Below are 26,296 nucleotides of genomic sequence, written 5' to 3' on the forward strand. Positions count from 1 at the left end.
TTGGATCAAAAAACTATGGTACATTTACACAATGGAATATTATGCAGCAGAAAGAAAAAGAGAACTACTACACTTCGCGACAGCATGGATGGAAGTTGAGAGCATTATGCTAAGCAAAATCAGCCAGGGGGCGAAAGACAAATATGATATGATCTCACCTATAAGCGGAACCTAACCAATAATACAAAGATGCAAGGAAAATAAGACCAGCAACACTGAAATGAAAAGAAATCAACAGAGACAAGAGGGAAGTAGGGAGGGGTTATCGGGGGAAAAGGAAGGGAAGGGGCAAGTCAAGGAACATATAGCAAGGACTCATGGACAAAACCAAAGGGGAAGAGCTGAGGGAGGGAGAGCGGGGAGCGGGGGGGCAGGGGAAAGTGGTGGGGGGAAGGCGGGGCCAAATATATTTGAAAAAATAAATTAATTAATAAAAAATGTAAATAAAATAAAACAGATCACGAAGAAAATGAAACAGTAAAGATACATAATGCACATGGTGATTATGATGTGAAATAATATTGATGTTGAGACCAAAAATATCTATCTTATCAATAAATGTGGTTGAACTTAACTCCTCTACTAAAAGAAAAATATTTTCCTTTTGGTCACAAAGCAAGACCCAACTATACGTGGTGTAAAGGAGATACATTTAAATCAAAATGATTCAGACAGGCCAAAAACGGAGGCATGTGCAAATGGCAATGATAAGTAAGTGGGGGCTGTTATCCTTCATATCAGACAAAGTAGAATTCAGGCCAAAAATATCTAAATGTGACCAAAAAAAGGATACTTTATAAAGCCAAAGGCCAATTTCACAGTGCAGGTATAACAATTATGAAAAATCCATGTGCCAAATAACTGCCTTTAAAAGCAGAAATTACAGATGCAAGGAGATAGAGATAGAAGCACACTGCTAATAGGAGTATTTAACACACCACTTCCAGTCCAGAACAGATCAATTGACAGAAATATAGGTAAGCATATAGAAGAAGTAAATAATATAATCAATAAAGCAGATCTCATTGATTTACACTACATTGAGAACCTAATAAAAGAGGATACACTGGTCTTTCTCAATTGTGCATGGAATAGTAAAAGAAAGCACAAAAAGAAGACAATAAAGGTAAAACCTGAAAAGTAATGGAGATTTGAAATAGAAAACAGTAGGCCTAAGTAACAAATAAAAATTTTGGCTCTTTGAAAAAAGTAACAAAACATATAAACCACAAGTAAAATTAATCAAACAAAAAAGGGAGAAACACAACTACAAAAGATAAGAAAGACAAAAAGAAATAGACAATGATGGAACAAAAAAGTTATTGTGAAATACAAGTGATTGCTTTTCGAATGAGTACCATAAGCAGCATAAGCATTCTAAACAGGGAGGAGCGGTGGAGGGGGAAAACATACCTCAGTCATTTGGGAACACAGTATTTTGACTAAATACATAAAGACTTTTACTTTAGAAGAAAACCTGAAAACAAAAACCTGAACTCTAGTTAGTAGGTTTGTTTGTCAATACAACATGAGTTAGATATGTTGAAACTGCTTTTGGGGTCTTTTAGTGTGAGCAAATAAGTAAATATTTTGAGGGTTATTAGAATCAGGTTTCTCACTGTTTGAGAAAGGCAGTAAAGATGTGGAAAGAACTGGAGCATGTACTCTACTGTGATGCTTGGAATTGGATGCATAAGTATAAACTCATGGGTTTTAATACACTTATTTCTACATGTATCTACATCTATCTATTTATAGACAAAAAATGGAAAGATATCTATATGATACACACATCGTATAAGCATATCAATATCTACCTATGAGTATTTCGATAGATATATCTAATACCTTGTAGTGACAGAACACATGGAAATACTTGAAAAATGACAAAGGGAGAGAGGAGTCAGCTTAGGGGAACTCTCACTGACCAAATGTGAGATAATTTTAGCATCAAAATAAATAATAATAGTAACATAATCCACTGAATAAAACAAGAATATGTAGACCACTATGAATAAATGAATGAATAAAATAAGTAGAGAGAAGGAAAAAGTTATTCCTTGTTGTAGAATACCAACTAATATATGTAGTGGGAATAGAGTTAAGAAATCACCATTTGGCAGCCCTCATGGTAATCAAAAATTTGGGCAAAATCCTCAATTGATGATAATAGTTTAATGAGAAACTTGGTATTTACATAGTAATTGATGATAGTAGTTTAATGAGAAAGTTGGTATTTACATAGTCTCAAAATATCTTCTCACAAAAGTCTTATTAATTGGAAAGTAAAAGTAATAACTTTATAGAGGACAAACCCGACATACACCATCACCTTAACCAAGTGATCAAAGTTAACTTCATGATTGCTGGTTAAAAAACACATTATGTAGCTACCCCTTTAATGAATGAGAAGGACACAGCATTCACTCTGTGGCATTCCTGCTGAAAAGACATAAACAAAGAGCCATTTGGATCAGATTCAGGTTTTTTTAATTAATTATTTCTTTGCAAAAAAAGACATTTTTGGAATTATCAACAAAACTTGAGTATTTTAGATTAGGAAATAATATTTGACTCATACTGATTTTTTAATTCTGGTTATTTTAGTTATGTAAGAGAATATTCTTGTTACTAGTAAGTATACACTGAAATATTTAGGGGGCAAAGGGGCATGAGGTCTATTTACTCTAAAATGGAAAAAAATGTGTATAGAGAAGGAATGATGAAACAAATATGTTAAAATACAAAACAATGGAGGGGATCTGGGTGAAGGGTAAACAGGAGTTGTTTATACTATTCCCGCAACTTTTCTATTGGTTTGAAATTATTTCAATTTAAAAAGTATCAAAAATATTTTTAAATATTTGTAAGAATATGTAGGAGAGTAATTTTGTGCTATAGGATTTTTGCGTTCACATAGAAAGTACAAATCATAATGGGAAAGAATGATCTATTTGAATAGAGTGAAATGACGCATTCATGAATAGTAACAAACTCTACAAATGGAATTAAAAGATAAACCACAAATGATGAGAAGATATTTGCTATGCTTAGCATTTTTTATCCAGAATATATTAGAAAAATTACAAATGACCAAATAGAAAAGTCAGCCAAGTCACAGGAGAAGGTAACAAGCATATGAAAAGATAAAAAATTGCACTAGGTATTAGAAACAAATTAAAATAACAGTGGTACACTATTTATTTAGATGATTGTTCAAAATTATACAATTTGATAATACCAATTGAAAGGATGAAGGGGAAGGAGAACTTTCATAATCGATTCAACCATTTTGGAGATTGTTTAGCAAGATCTAGTGAAGTTGAAGGTGCGGACAATTCTAACTCTAGGTTTGTAGCCTAGATAATTTTCAAAGGAGCAGGAAATGGTTGCTCTTTGCAGCATTGTTGGGAACTAGTAAAAAATTGGAAACGACCTAATTGCCATCAACAGATGACATCAGTAGATGACATTCAATACATATAAAGTGAATGAATATATCTACATATGTTAACATATAGAAATCTCTAGAACAAAACCTTAGGTGAAAAGAGCAGGTAGAAAAATTTATATTGTAAAATGTATAAACACAGAAAACAATTATGTTGTTTACAAATAAAAAAGGAGATAGAGTCCCTGTCCTGGAGAATTTTGGCAGCATATGAAAAGAGGTAAGTAAACGGATGATTACAATGTAGTAGCATAAGAACCACAATTCAAATAGGCACCAAATACAGATGGGGAAGTGGAGGTGAAGGAGCACTTTCCAGAAATGACAAAGCTTTCCATGACCCTCTCTTACACTGAATCAAGTCCTGAAACACAGGAAGGAGTTACCTAGGTGAAAGAAAGGAAAGGTGTTTCTAGCAGATAGCATTTGTAAAATCCCAAAGGAGAGAAACTGTAGATCCTGGTTTGGAAACTGCCAACCAGAGAAAGAGAAGAGTAACAGGTGCGTCATGAATTGTAGGAGGTTTCTTCTGGAGGAAAGATTAGTTAGGTTTTTAAAATCTATATATTAAAAAAAAAAAGACGGGGGAGGGAAGTTGAAAGAGGTGAAAGGATATGGGGGATAAATGGTAATGGAAAAATACAATAAAAATATGAACTAATCAAAATTAAAGAAAGAAGAAAGAAAGAAAAGAAAAGAAAAAGAAAATCAAACAAGAAATAATGGAGCCTCAACTGAGACAGGAAGTAGTGACTGAGAGATATCAGCCTGCCCATCCAGTAGGACTCGGGGAAGGATTAGGGGTAGGTATGGGGAGAGGAATTGAGGAAGCTCCTGGCCTGTGCATCTTGGGTGTATGATGGAGTGATAGGGGCAGCATTTTGTATCACCTGCCCCGGTCCCTGGCCACCCTAATTGGGTCAGGAATGAGCACCTTACAAACGTTTAGTTCAAATATAAAATGGACACTGGAAGGACCGAGGATAGTGGTTACTGCTGAATGGCTTTTCTTGGGGGGAGAAGTGGGGAGGGACAGATGAGGTATGTTTGACTTTGAATTCATCTGGAAAGTTTTAATTACAAAATAAAAACTGATGGAAATGTAACATTTACTGGTGTTACATTTCTGTGAGCACAAAGTATTATTTTCTGCACTTCTCTGTGTATTTGTACTAAATTTAATAACCAAATGGCAAAAAATGTCGTGGCAAGATTCTAACGAACTGAAATCCGTGAAAGGCTTTGAGTTCTACAGAGAGGTTAAACTGGAAAGCAGCGGGGGCGGGGTGGGGAACGGTGTGCGGTCGTCTTTGTGTGCGCACAAAGCTTTGGAGAGACGAGCTTCTGAAGACCGGTACCAGCTCAGTGCGTAGAGGCTTGAGGGGTGTGGGGAGGCGCGCATGTGCAGAGCTTCCCGCCTAGCCCCGCCCAGTGCCCCGGGCCCGCTGCAGCCCCACCCTCTTCCGTGACGCCGCCTCCCGTCTCTAGGTAACCTGGTGGTGGCTGCGGGGTGTCAAACAAAGGGGCCAGCTGTACAGCTGCCGCTGCCTGCTGGCCCCTTTCCTCTGAGACCCTTGACCCTCAGACACTCAGAGCCATGGCCCTGCCGCTGCTTCCCGGCTACGGCTTCAACCACAACGTGAGTAGTAAGGGCGCCCTAGCTTAGAGGTCGCAGATGGGGTCTGGGGTCCCAGGTGTGGCCACCTTACCGACCCATACTGCACACTTCTTCCTGCTGCTTCGCCTTCTGTGAATTGGGTGCAACTTGGACCAAACTTTGTATGTTGGTGGAACCCTTACACTCTGCTTCCCCTTCCCGTCTCTCCAACTGCAGCTGGATACTTTTCCTATGTTAGATACATAAGTAGAGTCTTTAGAGGAGGGAGGACCCTCGAAGGTGGTAGATGATGGTGATGACAATCATCTATGAGTGTTTAAGATGTGCGAAACGCTGTATTTTAATCACCTTACCTGGCATTTGATGCTCCCAACATCTCTTTTTATTAGGTACTGTTTTTATTCCCATTTTATTGTTGAGGAAACTGAGGCATTGGCCAAAGCTACGCAGTCTCAGTGATGAAGCTGGGTTTCTTCCAGGCAACCTGTTCCCACAGCCCTGTGTGAAACAGGAAAATGTAGTTTTTGTTATTAAATTGAAGAAACCTGGCACTCTCAAGGATGGTAGGGAGCAGATGGGTAATGGTTCCTTTATAGAGAGACAGCATCCTAATTTGGAGTTTTTCTTTATTTAGAATTGGGAAGGGTTCATTTCAAAATAAGATGAAGGTATAAAACAAAACAACACAGCATAACAACATAAAAATTCCTGAGCATGAAAGGACTTTTGCCAATAAATAACATTATTTAAACAACAGCAAAAAAATAATTCAGGCTTTTGTTTGCATTGGTTATTATTATCTACCTAGGTTTTCCAGTTGTGTCTAGGAAGAAGGTAGGTAACATACCAATGAGAGTGAACTAGATGGAGCCATTCAAGGTATTTGTGTAAACCTCTGGTAAGTATAGAATGCAGGTGCCGGATTGAAACGTTCAATTTTATGGATTCTGAATAATGTCTGTATCTAAGTCGTGGGCCCTAAAGTACAAATTTTCTTTGTGGCTTCAGCCCACTGCATTCCAACTCCTACAGGGAGGCTGACCAATCCTACTTGCTTCTTGTACACTGGTTTGTGCATTTCTAGGCTGATTGTAAGAGGATGATCTTCCAGCCTCGCCTTGCCCTTCGTAACATTAAGCCAGCCACACAAATAAGAATGACCCCTGAAAAGCAGCACATAAAAAAAAAAAAAGGATTCCAGAAGTAAAGAAGCATGCTGTATAAAAGTAATTGTAATAAAAATTGAAAGTAGAGCCCACAGCTTTGGGCCCAGTAACACTTCAGATTACCAGTGCCTACCTCCTGCGCAAGTACCACAGCTCTCACATGCAGTGATTAAGAATGGGAAGGAAAAACAGTGGTTGGATGATATATTTTAAAATCTGCAAGGCTGTGCTGAGTGCACTTTTGCTTTTGGGGGGGGGGAGTTTCTTTTTTTTAAAGTATTTTATTGTTTATGCTATTACAGTTGTCCCACTTTTCCCCCTTTGCTCCCTCCACCCAGCCCACCCCCCATTTCAATATTCAGTCCCTGCACCATTGTCCATATCCATGGGCCCTTCATATATGTTCTTTGATTGATCCCTTCACCCTTCAATCCTCCCTCTCCTCTTACAACTGTTAGTCTGTTCCACGATTCTATGCCTCTGTTTCTCTTTTGCTCATTAGTTTATTTTGTTCATTAAATTCCTCCTATAAGTGAGATCATATGGTATTTGTCTTTCACCGACTGGCTTATTTCACTTAGCATAATACTCTCCAGTTCCATCCATGATGCTGCAAAAGGCAGGAGTTCCTTCTTCTTTCTGCTGCATAGTATTCCATTGTGTGAATGTACCACAGTTTTTTGATCCACTTATCTACTGATGGGCAATTAGGCTGTTTCCAGCACTTGGCTCTTGTAAATAGTGCTGCTGTAAACACAGGAATGCATAATTTCTTTAGAATTGGTGTTTCAGGATTCTTTGGATATATTTCCAGCAGTGGAATTACTGGGTCAAAAGGGAGTTCCATTTTTAGTTTTTTGAGGAAATTCCATACTATTTTCCACAGAGCCTGCACCAGTCTGCATTCCCACAAACAGTGCACTAGGGTTCCCTTTTCTCCACATCCTTGCCAGCACTTGTTTTGTTGATATATTAACGATATCCATTCTGACAGGTGTGAGGTGATATCTCATTGTGGTTTTAATTTGTATCTTTCTGATGGCTAGTGATGTTGAGCATTTTTTAAAACTTCTTTTATTGTGAAGTACAACACATATAGAAGAATGCACGATAGACGATCATTGAATGAATATCAAGAAATAAAAATATTACTAGCACTCCAAAAGGATCTCCCTTGACTAAAGTTGTCAGGTTCAGCAAATAAAAACACATATCCCAAATATTGCATGGGACCTACTTACACTAAAAGATTACTTGTTGTTTATCTGAAGTTCAAATCTAACTGAGCATCTTGTATTTTATGTGGGAACCCTAGCCTTTCCTTACTTTACTTTCCCTGCTCTCCAAACATAACCATTATCCTGGCTGCTACCACTATAGTTAGGTTTTGTTTGCTTTTGAACTTCATGTCAGTGGAAATGTGCAGTGTTTACTCTTTTATGACTGGCTTTGTTTTTAGCTCAACTTTATGTTTGTGAGATTTTTTTCATGTGGCTGATTGTAGATGTAGTTTGTACATTTTCATTGCTCTATAGTATTCCATTACATTAGTATGACACCATTTATATACACATTTAATCTTGTCAGAGATTTGGTTTGTTCGAAGTTTATTAACAATAGGTTTCTGTGACTATTCTTTATGTCTCATGGTACAATTGCTAGATCATGTGGTATTCAGACATTCGTCTTTAGTAGATGCTGTCAATGTAATTACAGCAATTTAAATTCCTACCAGCATTTTATGTCCCTATTGCTCCATATTCTTTTTTACACTTGATATTGTTAGTCTTTCAGATTTTAGCTGTTTTGATCAGTGGACATAGTGCAACTCTATAGTTTTAATCGGGATTTACACATTTATTGGTCATTTGGATATTCTTTTTTGTGTAGTATCTGTTTGACTTGTGTCTAACTTTCTACTGTGTTGCCTGCCTTTTTCTTAGTGATTTGTAGGAGTCCTATATAGATACTGGATATGACTTGTTTGTCAGCTATATTGTGTTGCAAATATTTCCTAGTTTGTGCTTGGCCTTCTTACTCTCTTGATGGTGTTTTTGTTGTTGCTTATAAGAGTGCTTATTTATTTTTTAATTTTAATTTTATTTTTCATTCAATATTATTTTGTATTAGTTTCAGGTGTACAGCATGGTGGTTAGACAATCATATACTTTACAAAGTGTTCCCCCCAATATTTCCAGAACCCACCTGGCATCATATATAATTATTACAATATTATCAAATATATTCCCTATGCTATACTTAACATTCCTGTGACTATTTTGTAGCTACCAATCTGTACTTCTCATCCCTTCACCTTTTTCACCCAGTCCCCCTAACCCCCTCCTCTCTGGAAACCATTAATCTCTTCTCTGTATCTGTGAGTCTAGTCTATTTCTATTTTGTTCACTTATATTGTTTTTTAGATTCCACACATAAGTGAAATCACATGATATTTGTCTTTCTCTGACTGACTTATTTCTTTCAGCATAACACTCTCTAGGTTCATCTTTTTTTATTATTATTTTGTTGTTCAAATACAGTTGTCTCCATTTTCCCCACTACTACTTTACTCTGCCCCACCCACCCCCACCTCCCACCTTCAATCCTTCCCCACTTTGTTTTTGTTCCCTAGGTTCAGCTTGATGAGGTTCTTTTAAATTACATGTTATTGATTATGCTATTACAGTTGTCCAATTTTCCCCACTTTGCCCCCTTCCACCCAGTACTCCCAACTCTCTCAGGCAATCCCCACACTTAAGTTCATGTCCATGGGTCATGAATATGAGTTCTTTGACTTCTACATTTCCTATACTGCACCTTACATCCCCATGACTATTCTATAAGTACCAATTTGTGCTCCTTAATCCCTTAACCTTTTAACATATTCCCCAATCCCCTCTTCCATCTGTCTGTAATCAAACCATTCTCCATATCTATGGTTCTCTTTCTGTTCTGATTGTTTGCTTAGTTTGTTTTATAGATTCAATTATTGATAGATATGTATTTATTGCTGTTTTATTGTATATGGTTTTGATCTTCTTTTTCTTAAATAAGTCCCTTAAACATTTCACATAATAATGGTTTGCTGATAATGAACTCCTTTAGCTTTTTCTTGTCTGGGAAGTCTTTTATCTGTCCTTTTTTTTTCTAAATGACAGCTTTGGTGGGTAGAATATCTTAGCTATAGGTCCCTGCTTTTCCCTCTAGCCTGCAGAGTTTCTTTTGAGAAATCAGCTGACAGTCTTATGGGAACTCCCCTGTAGGTAACTAACTTCTTTTCTCTTGGTGTTTTTAAGATTCTCTATATTTAACCTTTGGCATTTTAATTATGATGTGTCTTGGAGTGGGTCTCTTTGCATCCATCTTGTTTGGGACTCTCTGTGCTTCCTGGACTTGCATGTCTATTTCCTTCACCAAATTAGGGAAGTTTTCTTTCACTATTTCTTCAAATATGTTTCATATTTCTTGCTCTTTCTCTTCCCCTTCTGGTGCTCCTATGATGTGAATGTTGGAATGCTTGAAGTTGTCCCAGAGACTGTTTACACTATCCTCATTTTTTTGGATTATTTTTTCATCTTGTTGTTCTGGTAGGTTGTTTTTTGGATCCTTATGTTCCAAATCATTGATTTGATTCTTGGCTTCATCCACTCTACTGTTGTTTCCTTGTAAGTTGTTCTTTAATTCAATTAATGTATCCTTCATTTCTAACTGGATCTTTTTTATGCTCTTGAGGTCCTCACTAAGTTCCTTGAGCATCCTTATAACCAATGTTTTAAACTCTGTGTCTAATAGATTGCTTATCTCCATTTTGTTTAATTCTTTTTCAGGAGATTTGATCTGTTCTTTCATTTGGGCCATGTTTCTTTGTCTCCTCATTTTGGCAGCCTCCCTGTATTTGTTTCTATGTATTAGGTAGAGCTTCTTTGACTTTGTGTCTTGGTAGTGTGGCCTAATGTAGTAGGTGTCCTGTAGGGTCCAGTGGCACAGCTTCCATTATCACCCATGCTGGGCATTGGAGGTGTGCCCTTCATGTGGACTGAGTACACTCTCCTCTTATAGTTGAGCTTTGATTGCTGTTGGAATGTCAATGGGAGGGATTTACTCAGGCCTGTCAGCTGCAAAGACTGGGTGTGAACACTGGCCACCAAACTCTACCCTCTGTGGAGGATCAGCTGTGCAGGGGCAGGGTAGTGGTGCTCTGACATGATCTGTAGCTGTCCACTGGGTGCACAGACTCTGGAGTTTCCCAAGTAGTGCAGGCCAAAGTTGGCTACCACCTGTGTTTGGCCTGAGACCACCCTGCATCAGCTACAAAGCAGTCTGCAGATGCAGGCTACTTGTGCTGGGCTTGGAGATTCCCAGGTGAAGCCAAGCTGTGAACCTAGGCTGGCTGCTGCTTGTGCTATGCCTGGGGCCACTTAGTAAGAGGTATGGGGGCTGGGTGCCACTGAGGCTGGCTGTGGCTTGTTTGAGACAATTTGAAAAGTTGTGAAGCATGAGCCAATACCAACCATTCATATGAAAAAGTCACTTTAACAGCTTGGATGGGCCCATAAATTGAGTGGTGCAGAGCCTCGGGGCATCTCCAGAGTGGGGCGAACAGTGTTAGCCAGGTTGATGGGATCTCATTTATGGCACTCTCCTGCTGGCTCTGTGGCTCTGCAGGGGGAGGGTTCAGAAAAGGGAAAATGGCCTCTGCCTCCTTTCTTTCCAAGAGAAATCTGTCCTCCAGCTCTTGCCTTGATGCCAGGGACTTCGGTTCTTCCCTGTATGTCACCAGTGCCTTTAAAGCTGCTACCCTGATGCTGGAGTTCAGAGGAAGTGAGTCTGAATAAGTCTGTGTGTGGGTTCTTTAAGAGGAACTTCTTGGGCATCAAGAAGTTTCTTCCACATACTCAATCCCCGCTGGTTTTTGCAGCTAGAAATTATGGGTAATTATCTTTCTAGCACTGGAACCCTGGGCTGGGGGCCCTGGTGTGGGGCTGGGACCCCTCAATCCTGAGATATTCCTCTTGAATTTTTATCCACCACATGTGGGTGTGGGACCAGCCCATTCTGCATCTCCACCCCTCCTACCAGCCTGGATGTGGTTTCTTTAATTCTGTAGTTGTTGGACTTCCATTCAGCTTTATTTCTGCTGGTTCTGAGTGGTGGTTTTTCTATTATTTAGTTGTAATTTGTTGTGGTAGTGCGAGGAGGCAAGTTTTGTTTACCTAGGCACTCATCTTGGAGATCTCGCTCTTAGATCATTCTTTATTAATTTCAGTTTGGAGAAATTTCACACCATGGCTGTGGCATCCAACCTTCTGTAGCTATTAGACTGTGGCTCTAAGATTCAAACCTCTGTCTACAGTCTGATTCCACGGTCTGCATGGTATTTTTGCTTGATGGTGTTTTTGATGAATAATTTTTGGTGTTTTTGATGAATAATTTTTCCTTTGGATTAGTGCTTTTTGTTTCCTATTTATGAAATAGTTCCTTGTACCAAGATCATGATGAAATTTTCCTGTGTTATCTTGTGGAAATATTATTGTTTTTCCCTTTCATGTTTAGTTCTATAAATCTAACTGGAATAAATTTGTGTGCATGTGTATGAAAAGAGAGAGGGGTCAGATTGTATTTTTTTCCCATATGGATATTCAGTTGACACAGAACTATTTGTTAAAGAACAAATTCAACTAACTTTTAAAGATCTTGTTGCCTTTATTCAGTGATCCAAGAATGGGGCAGCATCTGATCTAGCAGATAGAAAGGAGCTTTGAAGAGCTATACAAGGCAAGACATTTTTGTAGCCAAATGGAACAGGAACCAAGAAGTTGTAAGTGAATTGGTTATTGAAAGGTTACTTTCTTTATAGGGGATGGCATGGGTTTATCAGGCAGATTACCTAACTAATGTTGATCAAGAGATTCATGCTTGGCAAGTTTAAGATTCTACTTTTGGTAGAGCTAAAACTGTAATTAAATTTCATTTTGGTGACATGGGGCTTAGCATGAGCAACTCCATTTTGGGGCTGTTGCCTTGTCTTTAACACATTTTGTGGGAAAGGCCACCTTTTCTCTACTTCTCTTGCAGAGCTTTGCTTGTTATAAATTAAGTATCTATGTGTGGGTCTGCTTTTAGACTCCTTAGTGTTTTTTAAAAGTAATTTATTTACCTTATGCCTCAGATCAATAAACGTGCACACATGAGATGGGGGAGGGGGGCAGGAACAAACTAGGGAATGACACTATATGTACTTACTAGAAACCTTGGGTGGTCATTCAAAGACTCAGTATTTATATATTGATTATCCTAGTATGTGCCCAAGTCAGGTGGCTGCATTTAAAAAATTGTTGCACTTGTCTTGGGACTAAATGTCCTACAAAATTAGTATTATCTTAAAACTTGCACATGGTTAAAAGATTGAATGTTCTCTGCCATGGACCAGTCAGAAAGTCAGAAAAGCCAAATCTGGCCTTTTTACCCCTCTTTTACCTCCCTGGCCTCAATCATAGAGCCTTGCTTGCTGAATTAAATTATTAAGTCAAAAACCTTGGCCTCCTGGAGATAGTATAATTACTGGCTGTTTGGGTTTAAAATGATAATACAAACTAACTTTTACTGCTTTTTCTCAGAAATGAAAAAGCAACTTGTTTCCCCCCTTAATTAGCTGCTGTTTTCTGTCCACAGCTAGCTGAGGTACAACCTATATGTTTATCTCTGCAATACAGAAAGTATTGTGCTTTCAAAAATATAAGCATTTGTACCGTTGATGACATTAAATTTGATGTGAATTAATTGAAAACCTTTGGGAAAGATCACAGCTAAATTCCGGACACACGGTATCTTTTTCCAACAATTTACATTCTGGATTTGAACTGAGCTAAGAGAATCTTAGGCATATTGTCAACATGATAGGATATTAAAGTTCAAAGGGACCCTTCTTGCCAAAGCTGAAAATTCTTTCTCCAGTATTTTGGACAGGTGGTTGTATAGCTGATACTGAAAGCCTCTAATGAATAGTAACACTTTCTGCTTTTTATGAAGCCACCTTGCCACCATCTTTGGAGGGTTTGTTGTAAATAGTGTATCATCTAATTTATAGTGAAGCAACTGTTTTCTTAAAAAGAAAAACATTGTTTGAATTCACAACAGTAAAGGAAAAAATTTAGAATCTCTGTTTCTCTTACAAAAAGGGTCAGGCAACACCTTGAAATTTATTTTTATCTAAACTAATATAAGCCTACATATTAATATATAGGGGAAATTGTTCTCTGTGAAATTTACCAGTGATTTAAGTGATAAATAACTGAAAGAGAAAAGTGCATTATCAGTAATGCGTAGTACACATATTGACTTAATTATGTAATATTAGATAAGTCAATTTAAATTTAGCTCAGTGACAAATATAATCATAAAACAATCACTTTATTCACAAGGTGGAGGGTTTTCCCAATCTAAAATTCTGCTTACAGATCCCTAATTATGTTCTTAGTGGTCAATTCCATTGCCTTAAAATAACTGCATCAGGTCCAAACCCCTTAACCTTACAGCTGAGGCCATTAGTTTGCCACTCACTTTGTGAGAGCAATTTAATGAATCATGACAAATTTTCAGAGTAGAATAGAATAAAAAATCAGAGTGTATTATGCTTGGGAAGGTTAAGTATTGTTTCATGAATTTTGTTTCTGTCACATGTATGTATGTGAACTGCGTTGCACTAAAATCTATTTGTTATTATTGTAGTTTGAGTTTGAAAACCATTCTCATTAAAGCCATCTCACGAATTCTCACCTTGGTTTTAAATTTAGACCTTCAGCTTCCTTAAAGACTAGGTCTAACTATCTCACCTTTTAGAAAACCTCAACAGATCCTATTCACCATTAACCATTTAAAGGTGTACACTCCAGTGGCATTTAGTATATTCACAATGTTTTGCAACTATCACCTTATTTCCAAAACATTCTCATCACCCCAAATCTTAATCTTTTTACTCCAGAGGAAACTCAGAAATGATATTCAGGTTTTGGGGAACTCCTGTGTAAAAATGATTTCCATAACACACGATACGTTAATATAATCCATGGGTTGTAGATATAATGATCCAATAATGACATCTCTTTTGAGTAAAGAGTAATAGTGTTCAGCAGATTTGTTGACTTTGGCCAACTTATTCCTTACTCTGTGTGGTTTCCCTTTGCCAGAATGGATATCAACTCTAATGCAAGTGAGAGTGTAGTAGAGGAGACTTTAGGATATTTTTCTTAACGGTAAAATTTCCTACTTGATTTTCCCCCTTTCTCCTTATCTGAGTAAGCCTAAGAATCCTCTTGTAGTTTCTACTATTAGATGGTGCTATTAGCTATGAGATATGGTATATCATATGAGCAAAGTAATTTTCTTCCCTATTTAAAAATAAAAATGACATTTAGCTAGGTTTTCTGTAGAAACAAACAAGTAGTAAAGCTTAGCTTAATTTTCCTTTCTTTTTATACATTTATAAAATTCTTAGGGCAACATAATACATTTCTGTTAAATAACTGTTTTAATCCAAGATGGGATTTACTTTCTCAAAAAGTAGGCTTAGTTGATTTAATTTAAATAAAGGTTGTAAATTCAGTTTAATTAATGCTTCTTATAACAAGAAAATATATAACTAAAATAACTAAAGCTATTAAAGCCATATGACAAAGTAACATGAATAAAAATATAACCTAAGACACAATTTTATGTGAGACTTAAAAATTACATTTTTTTTTATTGACTGACATGTTCAGGCTCAAATATAGAAGTGTGGCAGTATCAGGTTTAGACAGTGGCTGATGGATGTTATAAAGGACTCAAGGCTCTTTTTGTCTCTTAATTCTGCCTTCTTCAGAACAGGCTTTTTTCTTTCCTAGACTTGTGTTCTCATGGTTGCGAGATGGTCAGTTCCAGATATTGCAACTTCTCATCACCATGTTCAAGATAAGCAGGAAGGAAAGAGGGAAAAAGGCTCTCATATCAGAAAACAAGGGTGTTTCCTAGTCCTCCAGTATGTTTCTTCCTTCCATCTTATTGTTTAAAATTGAGTCACATGGCTATCCTTTGCTACAAAGGTGTTGGGAACTTGATTTTTCGATATCTATTTTTGGAACTGGGAAAGAGAAAAGGGGGTAAATAATGGCTGTTGGAAGTCAGCAAACTTTGCCCCACCAGTTACAGACTCAGTACCTGTGAGACTAGATGCTCTCCTGAGCCCTAGTGTTCCTTTCTTTAAAAACTTTTTGGTTGTGTTTTTTTAATTATACTGGTGACACATGAGTACATCATCATATTAAAATTCAAACCATACCATTCTTGCTTAACAATCTTCTTTTTCATAATGTAAAACAAGCCTAATATTCCAGTTAAACCATCATGCTCACTGTCTGTCCTTTGAATATATTTTGTACATTTCCATTCAATTATTGGTTTACTTATCCTCTTTCCTGACAGCATTCTCTTCCTCTTTCCATCCAGATGCTAGCCTTCCCTGGAAACTTGGATCTTATCCCTTCTCCTCATTAAAGCTTTCCCTGATCACCTCAGCAGGAGCCATCTCTTTGTCTATGTAACTCTGAACACTCATATTGTCCAGATCACTCATTTACTGCCTTATTTCCTGTGTTGTGTTTTGTGTTCTTTTTTGTATGATTGTGACTTTCTTCAGGTGATTGGGAAACTGCCACTGATTGCTCTTTAGGTTGCCCTTCCTTACCCAGGGAAGGCCCTTAATAGGTGCCTGTCAGCTGTCCCTGGGTACCTGTAGCAGCCGTGCTCAAAAACTAGAGGGGATAAGCACAGCTTGGGAGAACTATCTCTAGAATTAGCTTCTTGTTTGTGTCTTCCACTGCTGCTGTGTAACAAAATACGTATTTCTTATTTTAGCAAGAGTGAATATAGAAGAGGAGGAAAATCATTTGCTTTCGTGGCTTAAATAGGTTATAAGCCTCTCAGGATACATGGCTTAGATGAAGTGGTCAGAACAGCATGAAGATGTACCATGCAAGTTGCAACTCAAAGCCTCTCTGGGGCCTATTGTGCCATGTAAAGGGACATTGAGTTTTTCCTTGTTGGCATCCAGTTTGGCTTTTTCTGGCGGCAGCTTACTTTTCTCGGAGCATTCATCAGGCAGGACCCCTTAGGAGACCAGTCTCCCAACAACAGTACTCCAGATACAAACTGGTGCAAATGCAAAGGGATTTTTTTGGCCATTTACTGAGAAGCCTATCGTGTTTCTGCAGTTGAAGAAAGGGTATAACCAACTGTGTGTGTATGTATGGGAGTGTGTGTGTGTCACTTTCCAAAGCAAAGGAAAGGGAGAGGTGGGCATTTTTATTCCATCATGAACCAGACCTCAGGATCCCTACATTTGACCTGGCAACTCCACTGTGACAAAGTAACCACCTTGGCCAATTAAAGTCTAAATAAATTGTTTACTTTCCTAACTATGTGTTTGGCATCCCAAAAGAGAGAATGGTCACAACTGCTAGAGTTTTGGGGGTGATAAAATCAGTTCACATGGCTTATTGGTTGACTTAGATTGTGTTTTCTTCTTCACATGAGCTTAGTAACTGAAACAGAGATGTTTGTTTTTTCATTGATAGGACTATTTTCATCTCATTTCTGTTGAGACTTTAGTCACTTATTGTTCATCAGTGTTCATGTTCATACTCAGTATTTTACAAAGGCACCTGAGTGGAACCTCGTCTAGTTATCAAGGAAAGTGGGCCTTCTCTTTCCTCTTATTGTTGATTGAAATTTTTATTGCAATCATTGTAAATTCACATGTAGTAAGTAACATAGAGTACCCTTTACCCAGTTTCCCATTGATAACATTTTACAAAACTATAGTATAATAGCACAACCAGTATATTAACAGTAATATAATCTACCAATCTTATTCAGACTTCCCCAGTTTTACTTGTACTCATGTATGTATACTTAGTCTATACATTCTATCACATGTGTAGGTTACTGTGACCACCACGACAGTAAAGATACAGAATGGTCCCATTATCACAAAGGTCCTTTTTGTTGCCTTTTTATAACTACAACCACCTTCTTCCCATCAATCCCCCCTTACCCAGCCACAATATCCCTCACTCCTGGCAACTACTAATCTATTCTCCATGTCTAAAATTTTTATTACTTTGAAAATGTTATATAAATAGAGTCATAAAGTAGGTACCTCTTGATATTATTATTATTATTATTATTATTTTTAAGATTTTTAAATTTATTTTTTAGAGAGAGGGGAAGGGAGGGGGAGAGAGAGAGAGAGAGAGAGAGAGAAACATCAATGTGTGGTTACCTCTCAAGTGCCCCCAACTGGGAACCTGGCCTGAAACTCAGGCATGTGCCCTGACTGGGAATCAAACCGGCAACCCTTTGGCTCGCAGGCCAGCGCTCAATCCACTGAGCCACACCAGCCAGGGCAAGGTTATTATTTTCTCCATTTGGCATAATTCTCTGTATATTTATTCATGTAGTTGTGTTTATCAGTTTTTATTCATTTTTATTGCTGAGTAGCTTTCCATGTGTATACCACAGTTTCTTTAATCATTTACCTGTTGAAGGACATCTGGATTATTTCCAGTGTTTGTAATGAATAAACTGCTATGAACATTCATGTACAGGTTTTTGTGTGGACATGTGTTTTCATTTTCTGGGATAAATGCCCAAGAATACAACTGCTAGATCATATAATAATTGCATGTTTAGTGTTATGAAAAACTCCCAAACTATTTTTGAGGGCGAACGTACCATTTTACATTCTCAGCAGCAGTGTATGAGTGACCTTATTTCTCTGCATCCTGGACAACGTTTATTGTTGTTACTATTTTTTATTTTAGGTGTCTGACAGATGTGTAGTGATATCTCATTGTGGGTTTAATTGGCATTTCTCTGATGGCTAATGAGTTGAAAATCTTTTCATGTGCTTATTTGTCATCTGTATATCCACCTTGGTGAAATGTCTGTTTATATCTTTTGCCTGCTTCTACTTGGATTTTTTTACTGTTAAGTTTTGAGAATTTATACATTCCAGATACCAGCTTTTTATCTAAGAGTACTTCACACATATTTCCTCCCAGTCTGTAGCTTGCCTTTTCATCCTGTTAACTGTCTTTTGCAGAACAAATAGTTTCTAATTTTGATGAGGTCCAGTTAATCAATTTTCCCTTTTATGGGCTGTATTCTTTCATGTAAGTGTAAGAATTCTCTGTCTAGCCCTAGATACTGAATATTTTCTCCTATGTTTTGTCCTAAAATTTTTATAGTTTTACATTTTATGTTTAAGTCTCTGATATAGTCTGAGTTTTGTGTTGGATGCTAGTACAGTCAGTTTTTTTATTACAGGTGTGCTAATCTTGAGTGTCACAAGGAGCTCACTTCAGCCTACCTACTCCAAACATAAACACATGCACATACACACATCCCACTTATGAATCTCCATCCCATGAACAATTCCATGGTTTTACCTTGAGGTAGACTAGTCTTTCCTTCATGATATCCTTAAAGAAGCAAGTATGCCAAATCATTAAATCGTGGTTTCCATCTCCAGATGCACTGCCCATTTGTATATAACACATAGCTGCCTTTGGCTTTTCTGTTCTTCTAGTCTTGTCAGTGGCACCAGATGCCCTTCTCCATGAATCTAGAATTACTTTCAAATAGGTCCCTTAAGTCATAGAAGGTGATAAATTGTACTAATATTTGTTGTGCTCAGATTTGAGAAGAAATTATTTTTTCTCAATATATAAAGTTACCCTTTATATCACTTAATCTTATTCTGTAAAATAAAGGCATTAAAGCACAGCTTTTAGAGATTGAATGCATTAGCTTATAATGCTTTCTACTGCAAATAATGGCATACCTGATCAATACAGGCTTAAACAAGCAAGGATTTATTATTTTCACCAAGCAGGAAGTCTGAAAGTAGGTGGCTGCTGATATACATTTAAAGTCTCTACTTTGCCTGACTCAGTAGTTTTGCAATCCTCCTCACCTTCATGCCCATCATGCCAAAGTAGCTATTGTAACTCCAGGCATTATGTATACATCTCAAGGCAAGAGAGGTGAGCTAGGGGCAGTGTCACCTGCATTTGTCCCTTGATTCAAGAGGAGGACAAAAGTCTTTTCCAGAATCCCAGAACAGACTTCTGAAAAAGAGGCTGAGGGAACAAGTGGAGTGTTTAGCCTTTTCTGACTCATAAATGGCAACTGGCAAGGGAGAAGGAATGTGGGAATGCATGCTCTGGTCAGCTACAATGAGCCAGTAATTTTAACTAATTCTTGGGGAAGTCTTTAGCATTCTGTATCTCTCTTTTAAATCCTCACTCAAGGATATATTTACTGATTTTTTTTTTAGAGAGAGAGAGCAATGGAGAAAGGGAGAAGGAGGGAGGGGAGAAAGGGGGGGGAGAGAGAGAGAGAGAGAGAGAGAGAGAGATAAACACCTTGATTTGAAAGAGAAACACCTTGATTTGAAAGAGAAACATTGACTGGTTGCCTTCTGTACCCTCCCTGACCTGGGATCAAACCCACAATCTAGGTGTGTGACCTACCTGGGAATTAAACCCCCAACAGTTTGGTGTATGGGATGATACTCCAATCAACTTAGCCACCCAGCCAGGGCCTCTTTAATAAATATATTTTATTGATTGTGCTATTACAGTTGTCCTGATTTTTCCTCCTTTGCCCCCTCCACCCAACAACACCTATTCCCTCAGGCAATCCCCACACCATTGTTCATGCCCATGGGTCATGCATATAAGCTCTTTGGCTACTCCATTTTCTATACTGTACTTTACATCCCCATAGATATTCTGTAACTACCTATTTGTACTTCTTAATCTCCTCACCTCTTCACCCATTCCCCCACACCACCCTCCCATCTGGCAACCATCAAAACATTCTCTACATCCATGATTCAGTCTCTGTTCTTGTTTGCTTAGTTTGTTTTTTAGATTCAATTGTCAATAGAATTGTATTTTTTTCTGTTTTATTTTTCATAGTTTTGATTTTCTTTTTCTTAAATAAGTCCCTTAGACATTTCATATAATAATGGTTTGGTGATGATGAACTCCTTTAGCTTTCTCTTGTCTGGGAAGCTCTTTATCTGTCCTTCAGTTCTAAATGACAGCTTTTCTGGGTATAGCATTCTTGGCATGTAGGTCCCTGCTTTTCATGACTTTGAATATTCCTTGCAAATCCCTTCTAGCCTACAAAGTTCCTACTGAGAAATCAGCTGACAGTGTTATGGGAACTCTCCTGTAGGTAACTAACTTCTTTTCTCTTGGTATTTTTAAGATTCTCTCTTTATCTTTAACCTTTGGCATTTTAATTATGATGTATCTTGGAGTGGGCCTCTTTGCATCCATCTTGTTTGGGACTCTCTGTGCTTCCTGGACTTGCATGTCCATTTCCTTCAACAAATTAGGGAATTTTTCTTTCGCTATTTCTTCAGATAGGCTTCCAATTTCTTGCTCTTTCTCTTCTGGCACCTTAAGATGCAAATATTGGAGCTCTTGAGGTTGTCCCAGAGGCTGCTTACACTATACTCATTTTTTGGATTCTTTTATTCTTCTTGTTCTGGTAGACTATTTTTTGGATCCTTATGTTCCAAATCATTGATTTGATTCTCAGCTTCATCCACTCTACTGTTGTTTCCTTGTAAATTGTTCTTTAACTCAGTTAGTGTACCCTTAATTTCTGACTAGATCTTTTTTATGCCATTGAGGTCCTCACTAAGTTCCTTGAACATCCTTATAACCAGGATTTTGAACTCTGCATCTGATAGATTGCTTATCTCCATTTTGTTTAGCTTTTTTAAAAAGAGTTTTGATCTGTTCTTTCATTTTGACCATGTTTTTTTGTCTCCTCATTTTGGCAGCCTCCCTGTGTTTGTTTCTATGTATTAGGTAGAGCTTCTTTGACTCTGTGTCTTGGTAGTGTGGCCTAATGTAGTAGGTGGCCTGTAGGGTCCAGTTTCACAGCCTGTCTTATCACCCATGCTGGGTACTTGAGGTACATGCTTTGTGTGGGTTGAGTACACCCTCCTCTTGTAGTTGAGCCTTGGGTGCTGTTGGAATGTCAATGGGAGGGATATACGCAGGCCAGTCAGCTGCAAGGACTGGCTGTGACTACTGACCACCAACCTCTGCCCTCTGTGGAGGATCAGCTGTGCAGAGGCAGGGGAGCCACCTGACTGGGGCCTTTAGCATTCTTTTTATTGATTGGTACTTAGAGTTGAATTATTTAGAGAAAAAAAAATCAGAGTCTTCCGAGGAAGAGGCTACATATTTCTCTAGATCTTGTTGATTTAAATTTTGTTTTCTACTCTACTGATTTAAATACATTATTAAGTATATAAAACTCATCTTATTGTTATATTGAGTTGATGGCTAAGCATCATGAGTATAACATTTGTCCAAGTTATGTTTGAAAAGAGAAGAAAGTTAGCTTAGAAATGTTAAACTTTTTCTTTGATATGGCTTTTTATTTTTATATTTGGGCTTTCTTTTCGAGTGATTCAGCTTTAATAAGTAAATTTAGGTTTCATGCTTTTGTGGTCCTCAGCTCTATGATTTCCCTATACATGAAGCAATTTTGTTGTTGTTTTCTCTGGGAGGTTCACAGTATTTGCTGAGTGACTTCTCTTTCTCTATTAAAGTACAGAAAAGAAGAAAAGAAAAAGTGAATTTCTAAAATAAATATGATATGAAGGAAGAAAAAATATTAATGGAACAGAAGCAAACTAGTACCAAACCTAATCAGGCAGAAGTATCTAATAATGATAGTTTTAGGTAATTCTATATCATATTTTCTATTACCCTCAAAAAGTAGCTAGAAATGTATTATTAATATACATTGAAATATTAATTATTAACTGGCTCTCTTCAGCCCTCAAATTTCCAATATCTTTTGGTGGCTGTAAAAGGGTATCTACAGCACTTTCTATTATCTGTCTTGCTTTAAAGGGATTGAGTCTAAGTACAATGATCTGATCTAACCCCTTCCTTCCAGGTCATGGTGGTGATCATTTTTATTATTATGTTTTTCAAAAGCAAAATTATTAATTCAACACTAATTACTAAAACAAGGAAAGGTCTGTTACTTTTCTCTAAAAGGGCACAATAAATATGAGACCTAATGCTTAAGGACTTGAGCACTGAGTTTACACCATGGATTCATCACTTATACTACTTGAGGGAGTTTGGGAAAATTACTTAAACTCTCTGTGCTTGAGTCTTCCCATCTATAAAATGAATAAAGCATACTCAGGTATATGCTCTGAGAATTAAAAGAATTTAATGCTTCTAAAGTACTTAGAACAGTGCTACACATTAGCTGTTATGGCTACAAGAATGATATTCACATCTGCAAAGACAGACCTCTAGTTCATGGTGGCTCTAAAGAGCTGTCATGTTCTTAGGAAGCACCTCATTCTTTCTGCTTTGGTCATATGGCTGTTAATCATCTGGGCTTTGGAATGCAGCCTAGGAGAAAACAAAGAGACTGATGTGCTGGAGCTCTGAAAGAGAGGTAATAAATGGATAAACAACTCATGCTGATGACTATAGCCTGCTTCTCAGTTTGGGTCCACTTTATGGTTTCTGCAGTGGCCCTGACAACTTATTGATTATTCATTAATCAGTCCAAGCATGTGATAAAATTGCTCTTCCAATCTTTAGCAACACAGATGCGGTAGTGATATCAGCTATTAATTTGATGTGAAACATTAAGGGGAGTCTGGATTTGGCTACTGTTTTTCCAATAGTGGTGTCATAAGTCGGATGGGACCCAAGGAGTTGAGATACCAAGGGGCACTGGATCTGGGGATAATATGTTCCTGATGTTATTATTTGCTAAGACATTTACCTTTTATCTTTGGACCGAGAATGAGCACCACTTCACAATCACTAGGGCAAAAGGCAAGTTGACATGTGGTCCTAAGAGATTATAATGGCTTGTGTGTGTGTTGAGAGGGGCAAACATTTGAAACAGATGCCTTAAAGGCTTTTACATTATACTAAACAAATCCTCAAGCAATAAGTTTTTAAGGTATAGAATTTTGAATTGAAATTTCAATACTCCGATTGTCCAGAAATGGAATTTTGCATCATATATTGATTAGAATGACAATGGAAATTGGCATTCCTAAACTTTAAAGAAGTGTGCATGTGTGTTTTGTTGATTTTAGTTTGAATGTGTGAATTCATAACTCACAAGGCAAGAGTTTTGGAAAGGTTTTGGTAATAGTTTATTTCATGATAAAGACATTCTTTTAAAGAATTATGTCTGGCTAATTTTTTATTTAGCAAAACATTGGAAATATTTTGCTAGTATCTAGCTAATACTCTTTGGACAGATAACTTGCTCATCTGTTTAGCAGGAACTCTATAGAACTACCTTCTGAATTTTATATATTTTTATATCTCCTTAATTTCACAGCACTGGTGAATCTTATATTTAAAATAAAAGAGACCTGTTGTATGGTATTCTTACTTATTGTCACTTGCTGAACAAAAATGTGCTGACAAGAGTTTATAGCAGTTGTGTATGTGTATGGGTGGGCTGGTTACACCTCATTTGCCCTTTGCTCCTTCCAGTCCCTTTTCTTCTCCTTGCTGCTGTGGTGGTGACCAGGAAAGGAAGGACTAGTCTTGCTGAGGGTGCTTCAGGCTCAATCCACTGTTTTAATCTCCTTTAAAAATTCCAGAAATCAGAAACTCAGTCTGTGCTCCTAGAACCATGCTTGGGAGCTACAGGAGCCAGGTGATGGAAGTACTTCATCATCCTTATTGTTTTTCCTCTTCCTCCCCCGACACTTTCAAAGTGGAAATGAGGTTGACATGGAACTTTCAAGTCACCTCCCATTACTCTTTCTTTCTTAACACGCCAAATCACAGATGTTGGTTTCTTTGCCTGATGTTCACTACAGCAGTGCTACTCCAACTGTAGTGTGCATTTGTGACATTGGGAGTCTTAAGAAACTTACAAAGCAATTTGATATTGCAATCATATCCAAGAGTATGATCAGTGAGCTTGTAAGTTTTTATGTCTGTTTTCCTTTCGATTTTTTTGTAATTAATTTTATTGTATATTACAAAAGTATTAGTCTGAAATGATTTGGGAAAATAATCAAACTCGCCCGTCTTCAAAGATACTTTGAGGGTCCCTGTTTTAAAGGACATTCTTCCTTCCTTTCCATTCCCATTGTATTTACCCTGGTGCAGACCTTTCTCACCTTGTTCCTGCTCAGCTGCAGTAGTTGCTTGCCTAGTCTGCCTACCTTTTACCTCTCATTCTAGTTTGTCATTTTTATTTATTTTATTTATTATTTATTGAGTTTATTGGGGTGACATTGGTTTGCAAGACCATACAGGTTCCAAGTGTACAACTCAATAAAACATCATCTGCACACTGCATCATGCACCCATAACCCACAGCAAAGTCTCTTTTAGTTCCTATTTATCCCCCTCTGCCCAATTCAGCCTCCCTCTAACCCCCTTTTCCCTCTGGCAATCACCATACACCGTACTGATGTCTGTGTCTATGTGTCATACACATACACAGATATGTATATATCTATCATCTATCTATATATTTTTGGGCTTAATTCCTTCACCTTCCTTCATCCAGCCTGGCAACTCCCAGCCCCTCTGACATCTCTCAGTCTTAAACAAATGCCAGGTGCAAACAGGTGGATTAATTCTATTCCTCCATTTCTTGCACAATGTCCTCATTGATCTGTGTAAGTTCTCTCTCTCTTTTTATGTTATTTGTTCCTCATCATTCCTGATCCCTCATATCATTCCTCTCCACTTTATGTAGGCTTCCATACAAATGTCTTTTTTAAAATTTTTAAATCATGTTTATTCTGTTACAGTTGTCTCAATTTTCCCCCCTTTCCCCTCCTCCACCCATTCCACTCCACCCCCAGTTCCCACAGTAAATCTCCACACTCTTGTCCATGTCCGTGGATTAGTCACACATGTTCTTTGTGTAGTCCCTTCTCCTTCTTTCCACCATGGTAAACCTTCCGCTATCCCCTTGGTCACTTTCAGTCTGCTCCGTGTTTCAATTCCTGTGGTTTATTCTGTTTGTTTGTTTATTTTGTTAAATAGATTCCACTTATAGATGAGATCATATGGTATTTGTCATTCACCGACTGGCTTATTTCACTTAGCATAATATTCTCCAGTTCCATCCATGTTGTCATCAAAAGTAGGAATTCCTTCTTTCTTTAAAATGCAGATTTTATTTATTTATTTTAAATGTCAAAATCCATTATAAAATATTAAAAAATTTACCTCCATTATAAAGTCTCAGCAATTAAAACACTATAACACCAGCATGGAAATGATCTAGAGGATCAATGAAATAAAGAGTATTCTAGAAACAAATGTATATATCTGTCTAACAATGTAATATATGATTAACTTGATATTTCAGATCAATGAGGATACTAGTATCCCCATTTATAAGGTGCATGAACCACTACTAGCTGAAATAAAACAAATATTGAGCCCTATTTCACACATTATACAAAAAATATTCAGGTGAGTTAAACATCAATATGTAAAATATAAGGAGTTTCAGGAGAAAATTCAAAATACTATTTTTCTTACCCTGAAGTAACATATTCAAACCCAGAAGCTATGAAGTAAAATATTGACAATATGACTATATTAAACATTTAAGACTATATAGTAATATACATATAAAAAAAGTTAAAGGACAAGTAATAGAATGGGAAAGAATTTGCCACACATCTAAAAAAGGGTTAATAACTTTTTCTTTTTTTAGGTCAAAAATTATACAAACATTTGATCAAAAAATGTATAAAGAATACCAAAAAGTGATTTAAAGCTTTTTAAAAATAATAGAAATAGGCAAGAAATATACAAAAACAGGTTTAGTTCCAACAAATAATAAAGGAACAATGAAAATAACATTGTCACAAAGTAATGAATATTAAAAATATTGGTAATATCAAGGATTGGCAACTGTGAAAGGAATTGGGTATTCATAGACTCTTTCTCTTCATCT

The 26,296-nt window shown here is 37.3% G+C and overlaps 1 protein-coding gene across 1 annotated transcript in view; it reads left to right on the forward strand.

The window, feature by feature from the left end:
• The first annotated feature begins 5,048 nt into the window (after positions 1 to 5,048).
• The window catches only part of EFHC2 (EF-hand domain containing 2), a 224,145-nt gene continuing 202,897 nt past the window's right edge, over positions 5,049 to 26,296 (forward strand). Inside the window, exon 1 of the mRNA XM_054566327.1 lies at positions 5,049 to 5,090. Within this exon, the coding sequence (XP_054422302.1) occupies positions 5,049 to 5,090 (42 nt within the window). The remainder of the gene's footprint in view (positions 5,091 to 26,296) is intronic.

The sequence above is a fragment of the Pteronotus mesoamericanus genome, unplaced genomic scaffold (assembly GCF_021234165.1).
Source record: "Pteronotus mesoamericanus isolate MK-2021 breed Mesoamerican mustached bat unplaced genomic scaffold, CSHL_Meso_final contig_173, whole genome shotgun sequence".
Lineage (NCBI taxonomy): Eukaryota > Metazoa > Chordata > Mammalia > Chiroptera > Mormoopidae > Pteronotus > Pteronotus mesoamericanus.